General features: G+C 38.5%; 2 protein-coding genes across 3 annotated transcripts in view; both read left to right on the top strand.

Moving 5' to 3' along the window:
- The window catches only part of TMEM108 (transmembrane protein 108), a 365304-nt gene that overhangs the window by 295859 nt on the left and 44593 nt on the right, over positions 1-24852 (top strand). The window lies entirely within an intron of this gene.
- Positions 5262-24852, top strand: part of LOC132012539 (small ribosomal subunit protein eS4-like) — a 29557-nt gene continuing 9966 nt past the window's right edge. The window contains exons 1-2 of the mRNA XM_059392594.1: positions 5262-5266; positions 8267-8327. Of these exons, the coding sequence (XP_059248577.1) occupies positions 5262-5266; positions 8267-8327 (66 nt within the window). The remainder of the gene's footprint in view (positions 5267-8266; positions 8328-24852) is intronic.

The raw sequence follows: 24852 nt of genomic DNA on the forward strand, positions 1-24852 counted from the left end.
TGGTGATTCACAGACCTGTACCCCTGGGGATAAAAATATATGTTTATAAAAAATAAAAAATTATTAAAAATAAAAAAAAAAAAGGAAGAGGAAGACTGGGAGAAATGTACCAAAGGGTTGAGTGGTTCCTTTGAATGGTGAAATTGTGGATGTTCAGTCTGTTTTTCTTTCTGTCTGTAGGTATCCTCTGTATTTATTCTAATGTATTTTACAATAGAAATTGAAGGAGGTTCATTTAAAAAATATTTTTAGAAAAAATTTGGTACCCATTTGGCCCCAATTATAAATTTATACAATTCCTCTGTAGCATTATAATTTAGGGAGCTGTGTGGTCGCTAGGTTTCTTTCCATCCCAGGGAGCCTGTGCTCTATAAGAGTGCAGCCACTATGCCTGGTACTCAACAAGTGGAGTTCTGGACCTTGCCATTACAAGGACATGTGCAGATAGAAAAACAGGTGTGAATATCCTTTCTGTGTGGATAAACCTTAATCGTGCCTCTGGAATTTTGAGAATGAATCCAAGTATCACTGATGGCATACATGGCCATCAGTTCACAGTATGCAAGACCAAAGGACAAATAAAAAAAGACAGGGTCTTGGGGAGATGCAAACCAAAAGCCAGAAGACTTTCCAGGTGAGTTGGCACAGAGCAGGAAAAGCTGGGTAGCAAGCCAAAAGACAGAGGCCAGGTAGCTAAGGCCCTCAGGGATCACGTTGTGGGTAGAGAAAGTTCCCTGTGTAGGAAAAGGAATGCCAGTGAAAATGCCAGTGTGGCCTGGATGGGATGGTTTTTAAGCCCCTTTAAGCTTCTCAGAGTGAGGATCTATTCAAATGTGAACTACAGCTATGTCATTGTGAGTAACTGAAAAGCATTCCAAGTTCCTGGACTGGCAGGCATTCTCTCTGTTTCTACAGCCCTATTATTGCCCATCTAAATCTGACAATAGGGAAATTGAAAGGGATTCCTATCCCCAAAGAAGACATGCATTGCTGTTACCATATTACTATAATGGCTTTTTTAAATGTATGCCATTCCCTTGATACAAGATGCTTGACATGCTCCTGGTAAATATGCTGAGCTTTAACACCTTTACTACAGAAGCAATAAACATTATCTCAGCAGGAGGAAAAGAAAGATTTTTGCCAGATCTTAAAGATCTTGGCAGATATCAGTACTATGATTTTTATAAGAAATTAGAGTCTCCAAATTGTGGGTAATGGATTTACAGATTGCCCAGATGGCTTAGTGAATAACAGATTGGAAACAAAACAAATTATAGGCAGGAACACAAACACTAAACCAAATTTTGAAAATAAGTGGAGTAAAAATCTAAAGAGCATTAAAAAATAGTAATTATTTGTAACCTTTAAGGTCATCTTGGTTAAAGATATAATTTGGTGTGGATACCCCAAATAACAACTGAAAAGGGGTTTTTTCAACATGGTTCAATCATACCAGCTATTAACTAAGTGCCTTCTACGTGCCAGATACCATTCTAGAAGTTAGGGACACAGCAGCAAACAAAACAGATCAAGTCCCTGCCCTCACGGAGCTGAAATTCTAGTGGGGAAGGACTAATAAAACAGGAATAAATAAGTGAAATATATGGTACATGAGATGATAGTACATGCAATGAAGCAATCTAAAGCCAAAACAGGGAATAGATATATCAAAGAATGGTGCTTCAACTTGGAAAGGGGAGAAATGATTTCCAGAGTGGGAAGCAGGAGGCTTCAGCAAGTCCTTTCGCTCTGATCACTGTACCTCTACCTATCACGTAAAACAGACTGTGTATGTCACGAACAAGCTCTTATAGGTCTGGTCTGTGGCAGTGCTTTGATGACAGAAGGAAAAGTGAGAAACAGATTGGATTTCAAACTTTGACAGTAATTCACTAAGTAGGGTTCTTTTGTGCCAGTGATACAAAGCCACAAATTGCCCAGGAGGCTTCTGCTTGGGGTGGGTGCTCCGGGAAGTCACCAATGGTGCTTTCCACTCCTGTGGTAATATATGGGAAGAGAAAAACAGGAATAACTGATTGCATCTTGAAGATCGTACGTACAGACTTTTATAATTGGATCTTTAACCTTTTTTCTTAGAATTCACCACCTGCTAGGCCCTGTCATTTTTCAAGCCCATTTTATAGGTTAGGAAATTTAAAAATAAAGATTAAGTAACTTGCTCAAGTTCATATAGTCAGTTGCAGTTCAAGGATTTAAACCCAGATTTCTCTGATTCCAGAATCTATAATTTCCACTATACCTGGCCGCATTCTTATAAGTGCCTCATTCCTCACCTAAAAATCTTTCCCACTTATGATGCACCCAACAAAACCCAGAATTTGGGACACTATACCAGACAAATTACCTTCTCTTTTCAGGAAACAAACTGCAAACAAAGAGAGAGAGAGAGAGAGAACATGGGAAATTACTTATAAATTAGAAGTGATTTAAGAGACAATCAGTTTCAACACTGAAAAGAAATAAAATAGAATAAAAATAAAATGGAATGGAGGGACGCCTGGATGGCTCAGTTGGTTAAGCAGCTGCCTTCGGTTCAGGTCATGATCCCAGTGTCATGGGATCGAGTCCCACATCGGACTCCTTGCTCGGTGGGGAGCCTCCTTCTCCCTCTGACTCTGCCTGCCACTCTGTCTGCCTGTGCTCACTCGCTCTCTCTCTCTCTCTCTCTGACAAATAAATAAATAAAACCTTTTAAATAAATAAATAAAATGGAATGGAAAAAAAAGAGACAACCAGTTTCAATGTTTAGACCTTATTTGGATCCTGATTTGAACAAGCTATTTGAAATTAATATAGGAAATAGATTCAGGAATTTGAACACTATTGGGAGTTTGATAATATTAAAGAATTATATTTATTTTTTTAGGTGTTAAAGTACTGTGGTAATGTTTCTTTAAAAAGAGTTATTTTAGAGGTTCTTACGTAACATTTTCCAGAGGAAATGATCCAATGTCTGGGATTAACTTCAGAATAATGTGTTGGAGAGCATGTAAATAAACAAAATTGACCATATGTTAATTACTGTTATACCTGGGTCATAGAACTTTTTATTCTATTTTCTCCAGTTTTATATATGCTTTAAGTTTTCCAAAATAGAAAGTAAAACCAAACCAAATATCCTAGGATGGTGAATGCGGAATTGGTTGCACTGACTACCTGTCACTGTCTTTAGTGCTATCTCCTCCATTAGACAGGGGACAAGAACCAAATCTAATGGTCAAAGGCCATATGCCACTGCCTGTTGCTGCCTTGGCTTATAGAGCTGGCTTAGACATTGGACTTTCTGCCCATGCTAGAATCTCCTGTTTGGAGTCTGCAGCTTTAATGCAAGCAGCCCCATAGACCATCTCACCCAAGGAACCCAGGAGGCAGTGTGACACAATGGAAAAAAAAAAAAAGACCCTTAGAATCAGAATGTCCTTCACTGGAAGTTTGGCCTTATCCTTTAGTAGCCGCCTAACATTGAGCAAAACCATTCACCTTGCTGAGCCTAAAGGAATTGTGCTGAACAAACAGAATAGCATAAACCTAATGGAAAAGCATAAACCCTAAAGATCCCTCCCAAGAATCTGGGACCTTAAATGTACCAGTCAGCTGAGATACAACAGTGAATCAGAAGTGGTCTCTATAACAAGAGTGACTGACATTTTTATAGATCATCTCTCTTTTCTACTGGACTATGTGCCCTGAAAGGAGGAACCATACCTTGTGTTTGTGTGTGTGTGTTCCCAGCATAGTGAGGTAGGAAGAACATGGACTCGGAATCAGTCTCCTAGGTTCAAATTCTGACTGTGCTGCTTACTAACTGTGGCGCCTTTGGCAAATGTTTTAACCTCCTTATCTGGGAAATGGCAATGATAATAATGCCCACTAAGAAGATTTAATGAAAGAAGACATTCAGGTGCTAAGCTTATAGCTGGGGCTCAGAAAATATTAGTTTCCCATCACCCTCAGGTACTCTCTCTTGATGCTTCTGAATGAATGAATTAACTAGATGTTTCTCTGGAATGTGGGTGCCTCAGAGACAAATCACCAGGTTTTTACTGGACAAAGGCACCTGGTTGGATTCCTCAGGCTCTGTACCTGAGTGTGGACTATTCACCCTGAAGAAAGGTGGCTTTGTCTGTCTTGTGCAAAGCTGCCAAATGGGCTATCAGTGTCCCTGCTCAAAAGAAAAATGAGTTACCTAGAGAAAGGAATTTGTTTTTATAATGCATGACTCATAGTAGTACCAAGAGTCAAGAGGAAAAGTAACTCCCAATTGATGTTGTCAGAACACTGGGCCTTCTTGGAAGCCAACCACATTTTTAGACCATGTTAAAATTTCTTCTTGGTTGATTCAGGACTCTAGCTTAGGCATCATAGTATCAAGGTTATTATGAAGAAAAAAGTATGAAAATGCCACTTTCCAAAAGGGCTATCTGACTAAGGTGGCCACTCTGGGCCTGGCTGCATTCAGGACTCATTTCCCCCAGGCCATCCTCAAGCCACCACTCTGCATGCTCAGCTTCTTACTGATGTCAGGTGAATCTTCAGTGGAGATAGGAGTCCCTTCTGGCAAGCATCCATGAGCAGAAAGATCCAAGGGCTGTTGCTTCCTTTGAAGTATCTGAAAAGGTGCTGGCTTTCCAGAGTGGCGTCAAGATCATTACGTTGGGTGAGCATTTATACTTTCTCTGTCCCTGTCACAGTCTTGTTATTACATCCCAGAAACTCTAGGCTGCAGAGGCTCTATGATTCCACTTTTCTGAAAGAAAAGAGCAGAAACAAGGATCATTTCTGTAGATATTTTAGGGGTGAAAGTTAAAATGATTCTAAATAAAGCCTGTCAGGACAAGCAAAGGCAAGAGAAGAACTAAGAAAATTTTGAAAAGAAGAGCAACAAGGTTCAGTGAAGGAAGGTGATGAGCGGAAGGCACACATAATAAGAGTGAAAAGTGAAATACCTAAGTAGACAATTTTTTTCCGAGTGCTTAACCAGTTGCTCTAGTACCATTTGTTGAAAACAACTTTTTCCAATACCACCTTTTCAGACTAATTATTTCATCTTTGTGGGGATTTCTATTTAGTTATATTTTAACCTGTTTCTGATCCTCATGCCAGTGTCTTACATTGGTATCTCAGAAGGCTACTAGCCTGAAGGGGTTTGGGTCTGCATTCAGAACTGATGTTAGATGTGTGCTTTTTCAAATAGGGAAATCTTCTCTCTGTCATTCTGAATTTTGGAACCTAACACCATGAGGTCAGAAGGAACTCTTTCTCGGGCAGTCATGTTCTCCTAATAAGGAATTCATTATTTGTGCCCAAGTATAAGATTATGCTATGAACTCCCAACCACAGGGAAATAAAGGGGTATTGGAAAGAACTTTAAGCTTGCCATCTATAATTAAGAGTCTGGTAGAGATCAATGAAAGTTCCCATAATTTGATCAGTCTTTCCTTTTGTTACATTTCTCACTACTGCATGAGCTCTCAATGACCTGCTTACTGTCTGGAGTCCCCAGCCAGGCTCAGCAGAATGTTTTCCCTTTCACCCTGCAAGAAGCAGAGGCACTGTTTGGTTGTTTCTACCCCAAGCAGGGTGAGAACAATGTTATCAGACATTTGCAAGCAGACAGCAGGATTTTTCCTAACCTCATCCTACCGTTTTATTTCTCTTGCTATCAAACTATGTTATGGCTACAGGGTCAGTCCACCCTCAGAGAACAATAGACAGGGAAAACAGTATGTTTTTACTTAGTGTCCATTTTATAGTAGTATATAGTATAGTGTCCATTTTATAGTATAGTATAGTATAGTGTCCATTTTATAGTAGTGTCCATTAATATAGTGTAGGACTAAATCTGGACAACACTCTCTGAAATTCTATGCCACAGGTTCCTCTAAATAATTTGGCGGGGGGAGAATTACAGGAAGGAAAAAAGGCGAAGATGGTTATTCATTCCTCCCTTTCAGCCTCACTGTGTTAAACCCATGCTTCTGTTTTAAATCTTATTGTACTGTGGGGGTGTTTGTTTATCTCTCTATCACCCCCCCCTCCAGCCTCTATGAGCTGCCTAAGAATGTTAGGACTATTTTAATCATTTTCATAATATAGTATGGTCTCAGGAATATAGTAGGCGGTAAATAGTGTTTGAGAAATTATTAAATGAATGAGTCTTGGATCTTATGTGACAATACTAGCATTTTGTTAAAAACCCCATTCCTCTGTTCAGTTCAGCCACACTGTGTGTATGGCAGGTGCAAGGGCGAAGGAAAGCATCTGCTTTAAAAAACAACATCCCCACTGTTGCCTAATGCCTTGGAACATTTTCCAGGTCTGTGTCACTAGAATCAGGGAAGGAATCTGGGAAATGAGATTGAGCTTTTTGCTGAGAGAGATAAATATTGTTATCTAAGCAGGTGACACATTGCAACATGAGTTTATTGATGCCTAGAGCCTGTGACAGTCTGGCTGTGACTGGCAGAGCTTTGCTGGGTCTTGTCTCTGCCAGACAGGATCCCAAGACTTCACAGAAAAGCTCTAGTGAGGAGTAGGAAAATCCTAGAAGTGGCAGAAGTCTGACTTTCAATTCCTCCTTTACCCTGCAGGTTTAACTCTGAGCAGCTTTGCTGATCACATAGGAACATCTTTTGGGAGAGATTTTACTTACCCATTCCATTCCTTTACTTGTTTAGCCTCTTTTTTTTTTTGCATTTTTAATATAATTTTTTATTTTTTATAAACATATATTTTTATCCCCAGGGGTACAGGTCTGTGAATCACCAGGTTTACACACTTCACAGCACTCACCAAAACACATACCCTCCCTAATGTCCATAATACCACCCCCTTCTCCCAAACCCCCTCCCCCCAGCAACCCTCAGTTGTTTTGTGAGATTAAGAGTCACTTATGGCTTGTCTCCCCCCCAATGGATCAAGAAGATGTGGTATATATACACAATGGAATACTATGCAGCCATCAAAAGAAATGAAATCTTGCCATTTGCGACAACATGGATGGAACTAGAGCGTATCATGCTTAGCGAAATAAGTCAAGCGGAGAAAGACAACTATCATATGATCTCCCTGATATGAGGAAGTGGTGATGCAACATGGGGGCTTAAGTGGGTACGAGAAGTTTAGCCTCATTTTTATTTAGATTTCTTTTAAGGCAAAGAAAAAGTTCCTTATTACAGCTCACAGGCACAAAGTGAAGGCCCAGAGCCCTCTATTCAGCCTGCACCCCAAACTGTACTCACAGGCAGCATCCATCTCAGAACCATCCTGGGAATGAATGCTTAATCACAAATTAAACATGCTTCTAGGCTGTGATCAGGTTTTTCTAGGAGAAAGGTTTTAGGGTAGTGTGTGGTTACATCTCTCCATATATAGAAGATTAAAACTGAGGAAGATGCAATGTGGGTTCTCTAAGGAATGAGTTTCCTGTCTTTTCATCCTTTAAATCTAGCAGTTTTGCCTTTGAAAAAAAAACTATCATGATAATGTGAAGAAGGAAAGGGAGCATTAAAAATGCCGTAAATACCTCCAGCTATTTGCCTACTCCAAAATGGTTTGGGTATACACAATTTCCTTCATACAATTTTTTAAGAACAAGTAAGTAACTTTAGGTAGAAGTTTTCTCTTCACCAGCTCCACTTCTCATGTGAAAGCCTGTGGCGCAGTGGCTGTGCTTCATGGAGGAGACTTCTTTGTCACTTTGGAGAACAGCTTTGGCCAAGAGATTCCAGCAAGGAGGCAGAGAGGCAGGGAGGAAGCTCCCTTCTAAATCTGAAATCTCTGAAGGAAAAGTTAAGCAGAAAAAAACAATATTCGTGTAATATAACAATATTTTTCTTCCCATGGGCACCACACCCGAGGGAACAACCTCTCTCAGACTGCCATTGAGTGTCCCCCCCCCCCCCCCCCCCCCGCAGGGCACTGTGTGAGGCTGTGATGTTTATTCCAGGGAGACAAGACAGATCAGGCTGTGAATTTGGGCTGAGCGAGGGCAGGTGTCGGTACTACGGGCAAGACAATTCTCAGCGCGGTATTGTCTCCTGCATTGCTGGAGGGTTCACATCCCTGCTGCTTTCTCTCTAAATGCCAGTCGCATCCCTCAACCCAGACTCCGCTCCCCAAATTTCCAAATGGCCCCAGGAGGGTGTGGCACGCCTCTGCTTGAGAACCCCGGACCAGGGGACCTCTGCTGGATGGTGGTTCCTGTTTCTGTTGGCTGATGGATTTGTGCTGTGTCTGGTAGGACTGTGAGGTTTAGGCTGAAGCCCTGGCGCAGGCTAGGGTTTGAAGAATGTTCAGCACAGGTAATGTGATATTTCTGGGCCTTCCTTTGAAGTTGATGGTCAGTTGCCCCCGGGGCCCCTGATGTAGCCCCCGTCTGCAGACAGTCAATAAACGTCAACACCTGCTCCGGACAGACGCCTGCGGGTCTGCCGTTCTGGGCTGGGCTCTAGCTCACGGCAACTACTTTCCCAGGTCTGGATTTTTCTTCTTTTTGATTGCAGAGGCAGAAGCAGGCAGTGGAATCACCAGCCCACGGTCCCCTTGCTATAGTGTGTGTGTGTGTCTCCCCGAGATATCTTGTGTATGCTAACACACAGAGACAGAGGGAATATGTTTTGCTCAGTATAAGGATTATAGTTAATTTTCTTGAAAAGGTTCTTTTTCAGCATGACATAGGAGAAAATCTTGCACAATAGAGTGTATGTTGTGTTTTTCTTCTTTTTGGTTGCTGCTCCTGCTTGTATATTTGCTTTGTTTCATTGCTCTTGAGAAAATAAAATACTGTTTCATGTTTGGGGTGCCTGGGTGGCTCAGTGAGTTAAAGCCTCTGCCTTCGGCTCAGGTCATGATCCCAGGATCCTGGGATCGAGCCCCACTTTGGGCTTTCTGCTCAGTGGGGAGCCTGCTTCCTCCTCTCTCTCTCTGCCTGCCTCTCTATTTGTGATCTCTATCTGTCAAATAAATAAATAAATAAATAAATCTTAAAAAAAAAAAAAATACTGTGTTATGCAGTTATATTCAGCCCTTTCCAGAGAATGGAGCTTGCCCTGATGGCCTTACTGGATTTTAACTCGTGCTTTCTGTGCTGACCAGGTTGTACCTATGTTTTTTAATGTGTTCACTTCTATTAAAATTAATGAACAAATTACTTTTTTAAGGAATTTATTTCTTTGAGGGAGAGAGAGAGCACAAGCAGGGGTGGGGGCAGAGGGAGGGGGAAAAGCAGACTCCCCACTGAGCAGGGAGCCTAATGTGGGGTTTGGGACCCCGGGATCATAGCCTGAGCCAAAGGCAGACACTTAACTGACTGAGCCACCCTTGCACCCTAAACAAATCATTTTTTAAAGTATATGAGGCTGGGGGAGGGGAGAAAATCCCTTAAAAGTATGATATTCGAGATTCACTTCAAAATAAAATATTAGAGATGGGAAGTAGACAACATATTAGGCAAAGGGTATAAAGGGGATCCTTAATAATCATTACAATTATATGATGTCTGGAATTTACCTCAAAGTAATATAGGAATGGAGGAAAGTGGGTGGGGGTTTAGGTAAAACTGGACTGTCCAAAATTTGATAACTGTTGGCACATGTAAGGTAATATTAGTATGCCTACTTCTATATAGGCTTACATTTGTAATAAAAAAGTAAAAGAGATAGTTATACATATGTTTCTTAGCCCTTAAATAGGGAAGAAATCTCAGTAGATCTAAAATAAATCTGGCTACTAAAGGAAGATATTGACATTTAGTGTGGGTGGTTGCTTTATTTGGGGATGGTCACTATCATCAAATGTCTCATTGATAATGAGTAAAAATACTGGAATAAAGAAACTCCTGGTTATGGAGTCAATCCAGACTTAATAGGCCTCTTCCATTGCTGATTATTTTATGGGACAATTTACCATACTAATGAAATACTTCTCTGATGAGACATTGTAGTAGAGGCAGAAAAACTAGACAAATGACTCTATTTCCTAAAACCAACAACAGAACATCCAATGCAGACTGCAGTGTGTATTGAACAACCAAAATATTGCCTTTCTTCATCTTTCAGAACCCTCTGAGGAACATAAGACATATGAAATCTGCCCTTAGCTACTGTATCAGTTCTATTTATAGAATGCATACACAAGGTTCTCCAAGGACCCATATGGATTATCATTTCTTTCTCTTCTGCTTTCCCCAGAAGCATGACCCTCTGCGTTCCATGATGCACATACTCCCCTGGGGATGAACCTAATTAAATCTCAAGAATCAGAGGAAGAAATCTTATTAATATTTGTCAGGAATTCTAGTGATGGAGGATGGGGAAGTCTCAAGATCCGAGAGACCAGACTAGAAGTCAATTTGTGTCAGAAATGTATAGAAATCAGAAATACATTCAGAAACTCTGAATTCAATTTCTGGCAGCAGAGGCGACAGGGAAGGGAGGAGGTTTGCTTTGAATCATAATCTACCTGGATGAGTCAGGATGCTAAGAGGGGGACTAAGGTATCCAATTTGTCACTAGAATTGCACTCCTTATATTAGGAAGGGCAGTATATGAAAGAGGTTTGGAAAATGGTTTCTCTACAGAATCATCTCATCTCTTAGAGATTTGAGGAAGCTGGATATTCAGCAAAGGCTTGAGATCCTACTGGGAGTAATTGTGTTGAAGGGAGATGCTGAATATCTGGAAAAGTCTCTTTATGACTCCTGCTATAGTTATGATGAAAACTGACAAGGAAGAACTTCTTGGAATCCAGGCACCAAATCTGAATGGACACATCCATTCCCACCAGCTCTGAAGGATGAGGAGTGTGATCACCAAACAAGGAAAATTGGAACAGTTAGAATATATAGCTAGGAGACACCAACAGTGAAGCACAGAGATCAGAGATCTCCACCTCAACTTGAACACTCTTTAGAGGTGGGTAAATGAAATGTTAGAATCTGATCCTTCTGGTGCTATGGTAATTAGTCTTATTGGGAAATGCTTGTAGCCCTGAACTTAAATTTAGAGTCCAGTTCTGATTTATTTCAGGACATTCTGAGGTTGGGGGAAATAAGAAAACCTGTATACCTTAAAGCCCTTCATTATTATCCATTATCAGTTACTAGATTCAGTCTTCTTCCTATCCTTTAAGATGATTAGTAACACAGTACATCATGTTTCTATAACTAAGGAACCATTAGGAAAGTGGGTGACCATTAGTGTCACTTTTTGCAAACTATTTCAGGAAGATAAATTGAGAGAAACAGAAAGCAGAGACTCTATCCACTACAGATTGCTGAGCATTTGCTATAGAATCAGACCATCTCTTCAGTCCCTGACACTAATCCACCAAGACCCTATCTGAGGCAAGTTTTGAATAACTGCATATGCCATGATGGGAAGACCCACAAATACTAGATTTATATTTCAAAATATTAAAAACATCTTAAAAACTAATGCCACTACAGAGTTTCAGGCTGTACTATATGTGCCACTTTGATACAGCATCAGTGATTAGGTTTTGAGTTTCACCAACAAGCCCACCACCACTTAAGAATCAGACCATTGACCCTACTTAATATAAACCTTTTTCCTACTTTTAATTCTTTTAAGCATCTAGATTTGATGACTTTTTTGTTAGGCTCACTACCTAAGTTATTATCTATAGAAAGTTGTAAAATCCTAAATAGTTCCCATCTTTCCTGATCCTTGAGATCTTTGTCACTATAATACCTTCGTTTAGCCTCCTTCCTCTAGCTATTCCATTCATTCTCAAATATACGCACATCCTGATGCCATAGTAATGCAGAGTAAATAATATGAACGGTGATAGGAGTGCACTTTCGTATGCAGGATGGTCACAGAAGGCTTCCCACAGAAGGCCTTTTACATAACATCACAGAAGAAACCAATATCAAGTATGGCAGGAGCCTTTAAGATACTGACAAGGGGACACCTGGATGGCTCAGTGGGTTAAAGCCTCTGCCTTCGGCGCAGGTCATGATCCCAGAGTCCTGGGATCGAGCCCTACATTGGGCTCTCTGCTCAGTGGGGACTCTGCTTCCTCCTCTCTCTCTGCTGCTTCTCTGCCTACTTGTGATCTGTCTGTCAAATAAATAAATAAAAATCTAAGAAGAAAAAAAAAGAAGAAAAAGAACTGACAAGAGGTTCAAAGACCCTGAGTCAGGAGCCTGTCTGGTGTGTTCGAGTAACATGGAAGTCAATGTGACTACTACAGAGTGGGGAAAGGGGAGGAAAGGTTGATGGCCATTGCTAAGACTGCTCTAGGTAAGCGGGAAGTCCTAGAGGGTTTTCAGCAGAGAAATGTCATGTTATCATATTTAATATTATCATTCTCTAAATGATTTTTTTCTCTTCATTTTTAAGCCTTCTGGGAAATACATGATCTCTCAGTCCACTCCAAACTTTGATTTAATATTCTTTTTACTTGAGTCACCCAGGCACTAAGTTGGATCTGGAGAGCTCAGTCCCAACTCCAATTCCCCTGCTTACAACCTTCACCTCTTTTGGTTTGCCTTTTACTCTAGTGTTGCTATAGGAATCAGCCTCATGGAGAAGTAATGAAAAAGCACCTGCCTCAGCTAATGCCATGTCCTTCTCATTCTGCCCCTGACTTCTCTGCCACAAACATGTGGGAGGACTTCAAGGGCCCCTTGGCCCTTCCATTGCTTACACACTCCTGACATGTGAGCAGGTTTTTATTCCAAAAGGAAGGCAGCCTTTGACTACAGAGGGACAGGGACAATGGATAGATTCTGTCTCTTGTGTCCCTTGGAAAGGCAGAGGTACATCTACATAGCTCCTCAAAGGATCCCCAGCAAGATTATGCCCCAGTTATTCACAGCAGCAGTCAGCTCAGTAGCACACCCTTAGATGTTCTTTCTTTTCTTTACTTTTTAACTTTTTCCAGTCCCCTATACCTGTTTCTCTGAAATCACTGTAAACTACCTATATTTAAGACATGTCTCAGACTAATTTGGGGAAATTAAGGTTAAAACACCCCTACTTTCCCTTACTTTGCTTCTGCTTTTTCATTCAAGAAAGAAAAAGAAAAAAATCAAATAATCTTAGAGTCAGAGGGACCTTTAGAGAGTATTCAGTTACATACCTATCAGTTACAGATAAGGAAACAGAGACCCAAAGAAATTAATATACCTCTGCTATAACTCATCTTTCTGGTGAAAAAGATGAGCAAGTGGAGAATGAAGAACATGTAAAAAACAACAGAGCTTGGCAGACAGTTCCAAAATCAAGAATAAGACTTTCTTAATAGAGAAAAAAAGATGTTTAATCTTTGACAAAGCAGGAAAGACTATCCAATGGAAAAAAACAGTCTCTTCAACAAATGGTTTTGGGAAAATTGGACAGCCACCTGCAGAAGAATGAAACTGTACCATTTCCTTACACAATAAACAAAAATAGACTCAAAATGGATGAAAGACCTCAATGTGAAACAGGAATCCACCAAAATCCTAGAGGAGAACACAGGCAGCAACCTCTGTGATCTTGGCCACAGCAACTTCTTGCTAGACACGTCTCCAAAGGGAAGGGAAGCAAGGGCAGAAATGAACTATTGGGACTTCATCAAGATAAAAAGCTTTTGCACAGCAAAGGAAACAGTCAACAAAACCAAAAGACAACCAACAGAATTGGAGAAGATATTTGCAAGTGACATATCAAATGAAGGGCTAGAATCCAAAATCTATAAAGAACTTACCAAACTCAACACCCAAAGAACAAATAATCTAATCAAGAAATGGTAGAAGGCATGAACAGATATTTCTCTAAAGAAGACATCCAAATAGCCAACAGACACATGAAAATATATTCCACATCACTTGACATCAGGATAATAGAAATCAAAACCACAGTGAAATACCACCTCACATGAGTCAGAATGGCTAAAATTAACAAGTCAGGAAATGACGGATATTGGCGAGAATGCAAAGAAAGATGAACCCTCCTACACTGTTGAGGGTGGGAATGCAAACAGGTGCGGCCATTCTGGAAAACAGTGTGGAGTTTCCTCAAGAAGTTGAAAATAGAGCTACCCTATGACCCAGCAACCGCACTACTGGGTATTTACCCCGAAGATACAAATGTAGTGATCCAAAAGGGCAACAGAACCCCAATGTTTATAACAGCAATGCCCACAATAGCCAAATTATGGAAAGAGCCTAGATGTCCATCAACAGGTAAATGGATAAAGAGGATGTAGTATGTATGTGTATACACACACACACACACACACACACATACACAATGGAGTATGATGCGGCCATTAAAAAATGAAATCTTGCCATTTCCAATGATGTTGATGGAGCTAGAGCTAACTAAGTGAGATAAGTCAATCAGAGAAAGACAATTATCATAGGATCTTACTGATATATGTAATTTGAGAAACAAAATAGAGGATCATAGGGGAGGAGAGGAAAAAAAATAAAACAAGATGAAACCAGAGATGGAGACAAACCGTAAGAGACTCCTAATCATAGGAAACAAACTGAGGTTTGCTAGAGGGGAGAGGGCTGGAAAGATGTGGTAACTGGGTGATGGACATTAAGGAGGGCATGTGATGTAATGAGCACTGGATATTTTGTAAGACCAGTGAATCACAGACCTGTACCTCTGAAACCAATAATATAGTATATGTTAATTAATTGAATTTAAATTTTTTTAAAAAGAGTTTAAACTTTGGCATAGCATAAAAGGAACTGATGCCTTCCAGGAATTGAAATAAAGAAGTAATTGTATAACTTTGTAATAAATGTTAAGTGTTTATGAATATTGAAAGTTTGGAGTCAACTGCATTTTTCTGAAGAGTTTGGTTTCTTAGTAAGTCAATCCATGTATTTTCACAGGGCATCTGTCCTAACAAGGTTCCTTGCTGGTGTTTGTGAGAGTAGGAGAATAGACTGAGATGGCTACCAGGAGATTGGAATCAAGAGATTGAACTTTTGGTTGTATTTTGGCCATTAATTGACTCCCTGACCTTGAGCAAGTCACTTTCTCTGTCTGGGCTGTGAGTCAGTTCCTTCTTTTAAAATGACTATCAGTCTTATGATTGAGGCATAGAATTTAACTCTTGAAGTGGTTTTGGAGCTCATCTTCATCTTGCAGGTCCAAAGAAATGAATTAAGTTTCTGAAAGGCATTGAGTCAGAAAAAGATCTGGTACTATAACTTGGTCTTCCTGGTCGTCAATCTATGGATGAGTTTTGAAATTCTTCCAGTCATGAAATCTTGTCATTCCATGATCGAAGTATAAGAGAGTATTTCTGCTCTAAAGGATCCCATAATAAAATTGAGGAGATACTTAACACACATAAATAGTTATTATAAGACAGCAAATGAGGTCCTATAAGCAGGACAACAAACTCACTTCTTTGGCCATTCAGAGAAGCAAGTTGTCAGGAAAATCACTGATATTTGAGCTGAGCTTTTTAAAAAATGGAATGATAGAAAAGATCATTATGGATGGAGAAAAGTAGCCAGAGCAAAGTTAAGGACATGATAAGCCAGGAGGACATTAACTGAATCTGTCCAGCAGGAGCGGAAGGTTAGATAGGGTTTACGAGTAATAGTCCTCAGGGCGAGGGAATTTATGGTGTCTGTCTTTCCGATTCCATGGGGCTGACCTTAAGTATCTATCTATGGTGAGGCAATCTGACGTCAGTCTATAACAGGGGGAAGCAGAATGTGTTAACTATGACCGAGATCTCTTATAATTAATTATATGCTAATTTCTGATCTGTCCTCAAGCAATTTTATTTTTAAATGACATTTTAAGCATAACTGATACACAGTGTCCCTGGCACCAGTGCTTGATAATTTAATTGGTAGAATAATGAAGAACAATTGACATATTTTGCTAGTAGTTCTTTGGAACAGATTGTTTAAATAACTACAATTGTTTATAAACAGAAATGTGTGAGACCCAGCTGGCTTGATAAATTTCCTGCTTTATGTGAAAATGGTGGAAAGGTGAGAGAGAGACTAAAAGTATGTTTAGGGGGGGTGCCTGGGCAGCTCAATTGGTTAAGTGGCTGCCTTTGGCTCGGGTCATAATTCCAGGGTCTTAGAAATGATCCCTGAGTCAGGCTCCCTGCTCAGGAGAGAGTCTGCTTCTCTCTCCCCCTCTTCCTGCTGCTCTGCTTGCTGGTGCTCTCTATCTCTCTGTAAAATAAATAAATAAAATCTTTTTTAAAAAATAAATAATAGTTTCGTGTTTAGGGATGCCTGCCTGGCTAAAGCATGTGACTCTTGATCTCAGAGTCGTGAGTTCATACCCCACATTGGGCATGGAGCCTACTTTATATAAATAAATAGAACGTTTTTTTTTTAATAAAAGTATCATGTTTAGCATGGGTAGTTAGAGAAATTTTATTATAGCAGGACAATAGCAGTATGTATACTTTAAAAACAAGGAAACCTCAAAACAACAATAAAATAGAAATCACAAAACAGGATGAGAGAAATAAGACCTAACATTTATGTCAATAAATGTAAATAAAGTCCCCATTAGATGATAAGAACTTTCACCTAAAACAAAATATAGCTATGTTCTCTATTCACCTAAAACATAATTACACAAAAGATTCACAAATACGAGGATAGAGAAAAATTGGACAAAAATAAAGCAAAACACTTTAAAATCAAAAAAATAAGTAAGAGAAAATAATACAAGAGTGGCAGTATTAATATTAGTTAAAATAAAAGTTGAGGGATAAATGTTTTGTATAGAAGGATTGTTTTATAAAAGGTGTGAATCCCAAAGAATGTATAATGTATTATAACACAGAAATATAGAGAGCAAAGCTATTAGAAGGCAAAAGCTGGAAAGAAACACAATTGTTATGGAAAAAATAGCACACCATACTTAGTCTTCAATAAGTCATGAAGTCAAAAATAAATAGAATGTAAATGTGCTTAATAAGGTTAATTTGATTAAATTAACTTTGTGTCTTATAGATGATATAATCAACCTTTGTATCTTACAGGTGATATAATCAAATATCCATGGATCACTTATTAAAAATTACTTTATAGTGAACAAAAAAGCCTCACTAAATTCAAAAAAAGTGAATTTCTTTTTTTTTTAAGATTTTATTTATTTATTTGACAAAGAGAGATCACAAGTAGGCAGAGGCAGGCTGGGGGTGGGAGAAGCAAGCTCCCCGTGAGCAGAGAACCCGACATAGGGCTCAATCCCAGGACCCTGGGATCATGACCCAAGCTGAAGGCAGAGGCTTAACCCACTGAGCCATCCAGGTGCCAAAAAAAAGTAAATTTCTTCATAGTATAATAAAAGTATTAGAAGTAAAAAAATAAAAATATAAACCAAAATCTCACATGTATTAAACATCCTAAATAAATATTAGATGTTAAAGAAAATGAATCATTCAAATACAGATTAAATGGAAAATTACAGCAGTGCAAAAGCTACATGTCAAAGCTTATGGCTAAAAAGTGATTAAAAGATTTTATAGAAATAGTCATTCATAAAGGCTGAAGGAGTATGGCTGATGATAAATTCTGAATACACAAGCAAAGTGAAAATCCTTAGGGCTCGATTCAGATAAATCCATAGCCTCAAAGGTTTTCATCATTTAATAAGGAAGAATGAAGATAAACTGCTATGAATTCAGCTCAAAAAAAATCCAAAGAACAACAAAATATACTTAAAGCATGAAGAGAAAAAAATTTTTAAGTATAATCAGAAATTACAAAAACAGTCCAATTTATGAGCATATTCAGGAATTGATTGAAAAAAATAAGTGTGTTTGACAATTCTATTAAAAAAGGGAAAACAAAATAAAACTCAATATGAGAAAGGTATGAACAAATTTTTAAACAAGGCTACACTTTGTATTATACTTTGTACTATGTGTATAGAGTGAAAATTTCAACAAAATTCACAATTTCTAGAAAAACACAAATAACCAAAATTACATAGGAAACCAGATATAACTATAAATATGGGAGTTATATTTAAGCCATCAAATTTTTTAAGTTCTTAAATTCTCAAAGAATTATCTCCAAAAAGGAGTGTTTACTGTTTTACAAATAGACTAAAACAAAATGTTTAATGAACAAATATTTCATATGCTATATAAAGTGGCCCAGACTACAGAAAACATTTAAAGCTTCTCACTTTACATTATACAACTCATGTAACCTGGTTACCAAAAGCTAAACTGGTACCTGAAGTACACGCACACACACAAGATTACAGAATAGTCTTGATCATAAATATAGGTATAATAATCTGAAACAAAGTTTTATCAGAATCAAATACAGTTATTCAAAGAATGCCAAGGTGGATTGCTTGTAAATATCTATTAGTATAGACCAGTAGACCACGGGATCTAATAAGAATTGATGAATGACCATCTCAATAGTTTACAGAAAAAATATTTGATAATATTCAACAACCATTCCTTTTTTTTAAAAACTCTTAATTGACAAAGAAGGATATAACCTAACATCAGTAACTGTTATTATGTACAGTCATTCCCATTAAAACCAGGATCAAAACAAGAATGCCCACCCCATAATTGTTATATAGCCTTATTCTAGATATTCAAATAATGTAATAAGATGTGAAAGAAAAGTAAGAATAACAAACTTATGGAAGAGTAATACAAAATTATTATTTATCAGAATATCATTATTTTCCTAAAAAATCCTAAATCATTAGAATGAGGAGTAGATGTATACAATTACAAAGTCGGCATACAAAAAAATTAATAGTTAATGATTCTATTTATGTGATGTTCAAGAACAGACAAAACTAATCTTTGATGATTGAAGTCAGAACACGGCTTGCTCTGAGTGGGGAGCATTGCCTAAAAAGAAGTATAAAGAAAGTTTCAGGGGGTATGGAGTTGTTCTATATCTTGATTGGAGTGCTGACTAATGTATACATCACATTTAATATATGTAAATATTACTGTCTGTAAATTGGAATCATACAATATATAGCCTTTTCAGGCTGGCTTCTTTCACTTAAAGGCATATTGCATTTCTGTGCCTTGATATCTCATTTCTTTTTATCGCTGAATATATTTGATTTTATGGATGTGCCATAGTTTCTGTATTCCTTCACCTAATGAAAGGCATCTTGCTTGCTTACAGGCTTTGGCAATTGTGAATAAAGCTACTATAAGCTTTGGTGTGCAGGTTTTTATGTGGACATAGTTTTCAGCTCATTGGGGTAAATACCTAGAGAACAATTTTGAGATCACATGATAAAACTTTTTAGCTTTGTAAGAAACTGCCTATTTCCCCAATTATCTATACCATTTTGCATTCTCTCCAGCAATGAATGAGAGTCCCTTTTCTTTTGTCCTCACCAGCATTTGATATTATAAGTTTTTTGGACTTTAGTCATTCTAATATATGTGTGGCAGTATCTCATTGTTTTAATTTGCATTTCCCTGATGACATTTGATGTCGAACATCTTTTTGTATCCTCATTTGCCATCTGTTTATCTTCATTGTTGAGGTTATCTGTTAAAATCTTTTGCCCATTTTTAAGTTGGATTATTTTCTTAATACTGAGTTTTAAGTTATTTGTATATTTTAGATGTAAGTCTTTTATCAGGTGTGTGTAATCTTCTAGTATGTAGCTTTCCATTATCTTTCCAGTATCTTTCTCAGAGTAGAAGTTTTTGTTGTTGTTTTTTTAAGACTTTATTTTTATTTATTTGAGAGAGAGACAGTGAGAGAGAGCATGAGTGAGGAGAAGGTCAGAGGGAGAAGCAGACTCCCCATGGAGCTGGGAGCCCATTACGGGACTCGATCCCGGGACTCCAGGATCGTGACCTGAGCCGAAGGCAGTCGTCCAACCAACTGAGCCACCCAGGCATCCCTCAGAGTAGAAGTTTTTAACTTTAATGAAGTCCAACTTATATTTTTCTTTGTTTATGGATCCTACTTTTTGTGTTGTAACTAAAAACTCAACACCAAAGCCAAGATCACTTATTTTTCTCCTAAAACTTTTTAGTTTAAAAAATAAATAAAAATAAATAAAAAATTTAAAAATAAAAAAAAAACTTTTTTAGTTTTATAGTTTTGTGTTTTACATTTTGACCTATGACCCAATTGGAGTTAATTCTTGTGAAAGATGTGAGATCAGTCTAGATTCTTTTTTTTTTTTAATTGCCTATGGATATCCAGTTGTTCCTGTACTGTGTGTTGAGGAAAAAACAGTCCTTTCTCCATTGAATTGTTTTTGTTCTTTTGTCAAAGATCAGTTGACTGTATTTGTGTGGGTTGATTTCTGGACTCTATTCTGTTCCATTGATGAATTTGTCTTTTCTTTTACCAATACTACACTGCCTTGATTATTGTAGCTTTATAGTAAGTCAGTCAGTAAGTTGAGCAGTGTCCTTTGACTGTTCTTCAGTATTTTTTTAATATGTATATGTGTGTGTGTGTATAAAGATTTTATTTATTTATTTGTTTGTTTATTTATTTATTTGGCAGAGGGACAGAGAGAGAGATCACAAGGCAGAGAGGCATGCAGAGAGAGAGTGGGAAAGCAGACTTCCCCGGCCAAGCAGAGAGTCCCATGCAGGGCTTGATTCCAGAATCCTGGGATCATGACCTGAGCTGAAGGCAGAGGCTTTAACCCACTGAGCCACCCAGTTGCCCCCTTCTTCAGTATTCTTAAGTCTTTTACCTCTCCATATAAATTTTATAGTTTGTCAATATCTACAAAATAACTTGCTCTGGGATTTTGACTGGGATCGTATTGAATCTGTTGATCAAGTTGGGAAAAACTGATATCTTAACACATCTTCTTGTCCGTGAATATATAATATCTCTCCATTTATTTAGATCTTGGATTTCTTTCATCAGAGTTTTGTAGTTTTCCTTATATGTAGATCTTTACATATTTTATTAGTTTTTTTATTAAGTATTTCTTGGCCTGGGGGTGTTAATTTAAATGGTATGGTTTCAAATTTCAAATTCCAATTGTTTATTGCTGATATATAGGAAAGCAATTGACTTTTATATATTAACCTTGCTTGGGACGCCTGGGTGGCTCAGTTGGTTAAGCAGCTGCCTTCGGCTCAGGTCATGATCCCAGCGTCCTGGGATCGAGTCCTTGCTCCGCAGGGAGCCTGCTTCTCCCTCTGACTCTGCCTGCCACTCTCTCTGCCTGTGCTTGCGCTCTCTCTCTCTCTCTCTCTGACAAATAAAAAAATCTTTAAAAAAATAAAAATTATATATATATATATATATATATATATATATATATATATATACCTTGCTTAATTAGTTACAGGATTTGTTGTTGTTGTTTTGGTTTTTGTCAGTTCTGTGGGATATTCTGCATTGACAGTTCTATCATCTGCAAGCAAGTTAATTTCTTCTTTCCCAGTCTGTACCTTTTGTTTCCTTATTAGTCCCTGTTGTCTCATTAGTTAGGACTTCCAGTGTGATATTGAAAGGAGTGGTAAGAGGGAACATTCTTGCCTTGTTCCTGATCTGTATGCAGATTATACCTCATTAAAATAAGTTAATTAAAACTAATAGTTCTCCTGTGTTCTAGCAGTGAACATCTAGAACATAGAATGTAAGAAAAACTGTTTCCATCGTAATACAAGAAAAGCTATATTTAACCAATGGCCAAGACATAAAATAAACTACAAAATTTCATGAAAATGCATAAAAGATTTGTATGAATGGACAGAGATATCAGATTCTATCTCAAAGATTTAGTATTGCAAAAATTTCCAAAATTAGTTTGTAGCCTTAATAAAATTCAAATCAAAATTCTAATAATGGAATTTTTTATTAACCCAGAGAAAATAGTCAAGTTCATTTGAAAGTATGAACAGGCAAAAGTAGTGAAGACATTTTTAAAAAATAAGAGTAATGAGGAGGGGCTTTCTCTGCCAAAAATCAAAACATGTCATAAAGTAATAGTAGTTAAAATATTACAGGTACAAAAAGTGCATATTAGAGAAGCAAACCACATAAACCAGAAACAGTCTCTAGTATACTTAAGAATTTCAGTGGGCGCCTGGGTGGCTCAGTGGGTTAAAGCCTCTGCCTTCGGCTCAGGTCATGATCTTAGGGTCCTGGGATTCAGCCCTGGGTCGAGTCTCTGCTCAGCAGGAAGCCTGCTTCGCCCCGCACCGCCTGCTTGTGATCTCTGTCTGTCAAATAAATAAATAAAGTCTTTTTAAAAAAATTTCAAATATAATAAAGGTAGCGGTCCAAAAACTGGGAAGAGGATAATTCCGTAAATGTTACTGAAAAAATTAAGTATGTAGAAACAAAGTTAGAGATTCACCACACACATTATATGACAGTAAATTTCAAATGGATTCAGCTATTCATCCAAGGTTCCCTAAGAAACAGTCTAGTTAAGGAGATTTGTTGTGTAGGAGGTTCAGTGCTGAGTCAATTAGTCTGGTGGAGCAGAGGGGCAGTCAGGCTACCATACAGTCAATGCAGGGAGTTCAGCCCACCAGCGGGGAGCCCACCAGCGGTCTGGAATGGACCTTCAAAGTGCTAGATTGAGACAAGGGCCTTTGTACCCTGATATCGACTAGACGTTGGATTTAGGGTTTACCCCAGAGGGTTGTAGTCTTGGACGAAACCACTCCCTTTAGCTGAGAGAAATTCCGGGAGAAGAATTCAGCTGTCAGCCATCAGCAGCCAACTCTCCCAGCAACAGGTGGATGAGAGCCTTCATCTTAAAGACAGAATCTGAGTGGCACACAGCATCCACTACATAGTGAAATGTAAAAGATGAAATTAGAAAACAAATAAAGGAAAATATTGATAAACATTCCTAAAATAGGATTGAGGAGGACTTTTTTGTGATACTTTCCCGCAAAAGCTGTTGTAAAACAGCTATTGTGACAGTTGGTTTTATTGAGGTGGGGAATATCGGTGGGAAGAGAAAGCAGTAGGAAAAGCCATGGCTAATGTGGTCCAAGTGTGACCTCATTTGCCTGCAAGACTGGACATTTAGAGGACTGGCTTTTCTTTCTAGTGCTGCTTTTTTCAAAGCCCTGAGAAATAAAGCATGTCAGCCTTGATTTGTGACCTGAACTATTACTCCTATGAGACCCTCAGGATTAATTCACGTGTGTATCTGGTAGGGAGGGTCTAGTTTTCAGTCACCCAAAGGGCCCTGCTTATTTCAAACTCAACATGTTTGTAAGAAAACATGGTCTCCAGGGAATATTCCCCTACCTCTCCTTACAGTTGCACATTCCTGGGTGGCCTTACCCCACTTTTGTGAGCCTGTTTTAGAAAGTTAAGGAGCTGCTAGACATCTAGAGTGGTGAACTTTTTTCCAGATGTGCTCTCTCAATGTCCCCGTGTTCTCACTTGCTTCTTTGTTCTGAACCCTTGGGAGGGCTAATGTGTGGTTTGAGATCAGGCTCTAGGAAGGAACACGACGTCCTCAGGGTCATTAATAATTATGATAACAGCCTCAATGACCATACCAGACACTGTGAGAAGCACTTTCACATATCATCTCACCAAATCATCCTAAGTTTCCACTTTACAGTTGAAGGAAGTGAGATTTAAACTGACCAAGTTGCCCCAAATCACACAGCTAGAAGCACTCTCCTGAGTCACCTGGATATGGATTAGGAACTGATTCCAAACACCTCACTCTTTGTACTTCTAGTTCCTCTTGGGTCCCATTCAATGAGACAGGTTATAGGGACCACTTAATATGCAGCTATTATGAGATCAGTGATCTCAGTCTTGGCTTCGCACAGATCCATCAGAGGACTTTCCAAAAATCCTGTTGGTTCCAGTGGCAAGCAAAATTTGGAGACCATGTATTAGATGCACACAAAAATACTCTAGAATACAAAATCGGTGTCTTAAAAGCAATGTTATCTCCATTCCTAAACTTTGAGATTGAATCATTGGATGATCCTGTGACTACTCTGAGACTTTTTTTTACAACTTTATTTTCATATTAACCTAACAGAAATGAAAACATAGAACACAGAGGCTTCACTTGGCTTAGAAATTTTAGGTCCCGCCATACATCCTCCTATGTGGTGGGGAGTTGGAGCTCTGAACAGTTAGAAAGCCTTGGTTTAAGTTTCAGACTTACCACTTACTACCTATGTGATTTTTTTTTTTTTTTACTACCTATGTGATCTTGATCTTGATATTTCTCCTTAAACTGAAGGAAGCCAACTGGATATTTGAGCAGCAGAATGACATGCTGGGTGTTGGGGGATACCTCTTTCTAGAATACTAGAAAACTAGAGACAAAGATGTTGTTCAAGGGCTACAGGGTGTTGATAATGCTACCTTTACCACCCACCTCAGCCTTCATGCGGTTCAGGATAAGGAGAGCAATCTGATGTTGATTTGGGCTTAAGAGTTAGGAGACCCTGTTCTTTGTAAGGGCTCCTTAAATTGAAGCACATACTTATTAGCCATAGTTCTTCGAAAATGAAGATTTAAGATCCGAGCCTAAAAGAGCAGTGACAAAGCAAGAATCTGTTGTGACTTCAGATTTTATAAAGATCCTAACACTGAGGAACTGGAAGTCCAGGATCCCATGCCAAGGATTGCTGTATCTGCTTCTGCTCTGTGCATTCTTCTCAACTCTGATTCAATAAATTAGGACCTTAACCTAACTTGGAGTGGGCATATGTCCCAGCTCTATTTCCTTCATGCTTCAAGATTGACAGAGAAGTACTAGGTGTGAGATTAGAATTGGGATTAAGGTGGTGCTGTAAGAGGAAATAATCCCTTCTTACACACATGGAGGCAGCTTTGGAGCCCTCCAAGGACCTCTCTGTCTTCTCCAGTTGCTGTACTCATGC

This window comes from Mustela nigripes, chromosome 2 (assembly GCF_022355385.1).
Source record: "Mustela nigripes isolate SB6536 chromosome 2, MUSNIG.SB6536, whole genome shotgun sequence".
In the NCBI taxonomy this organism is placed as follows: Eukaryota; Metazoa; Chordata; class Mammalia; order Carnivora; family Mustelidae; genus Mustela; species Mustela nigripes.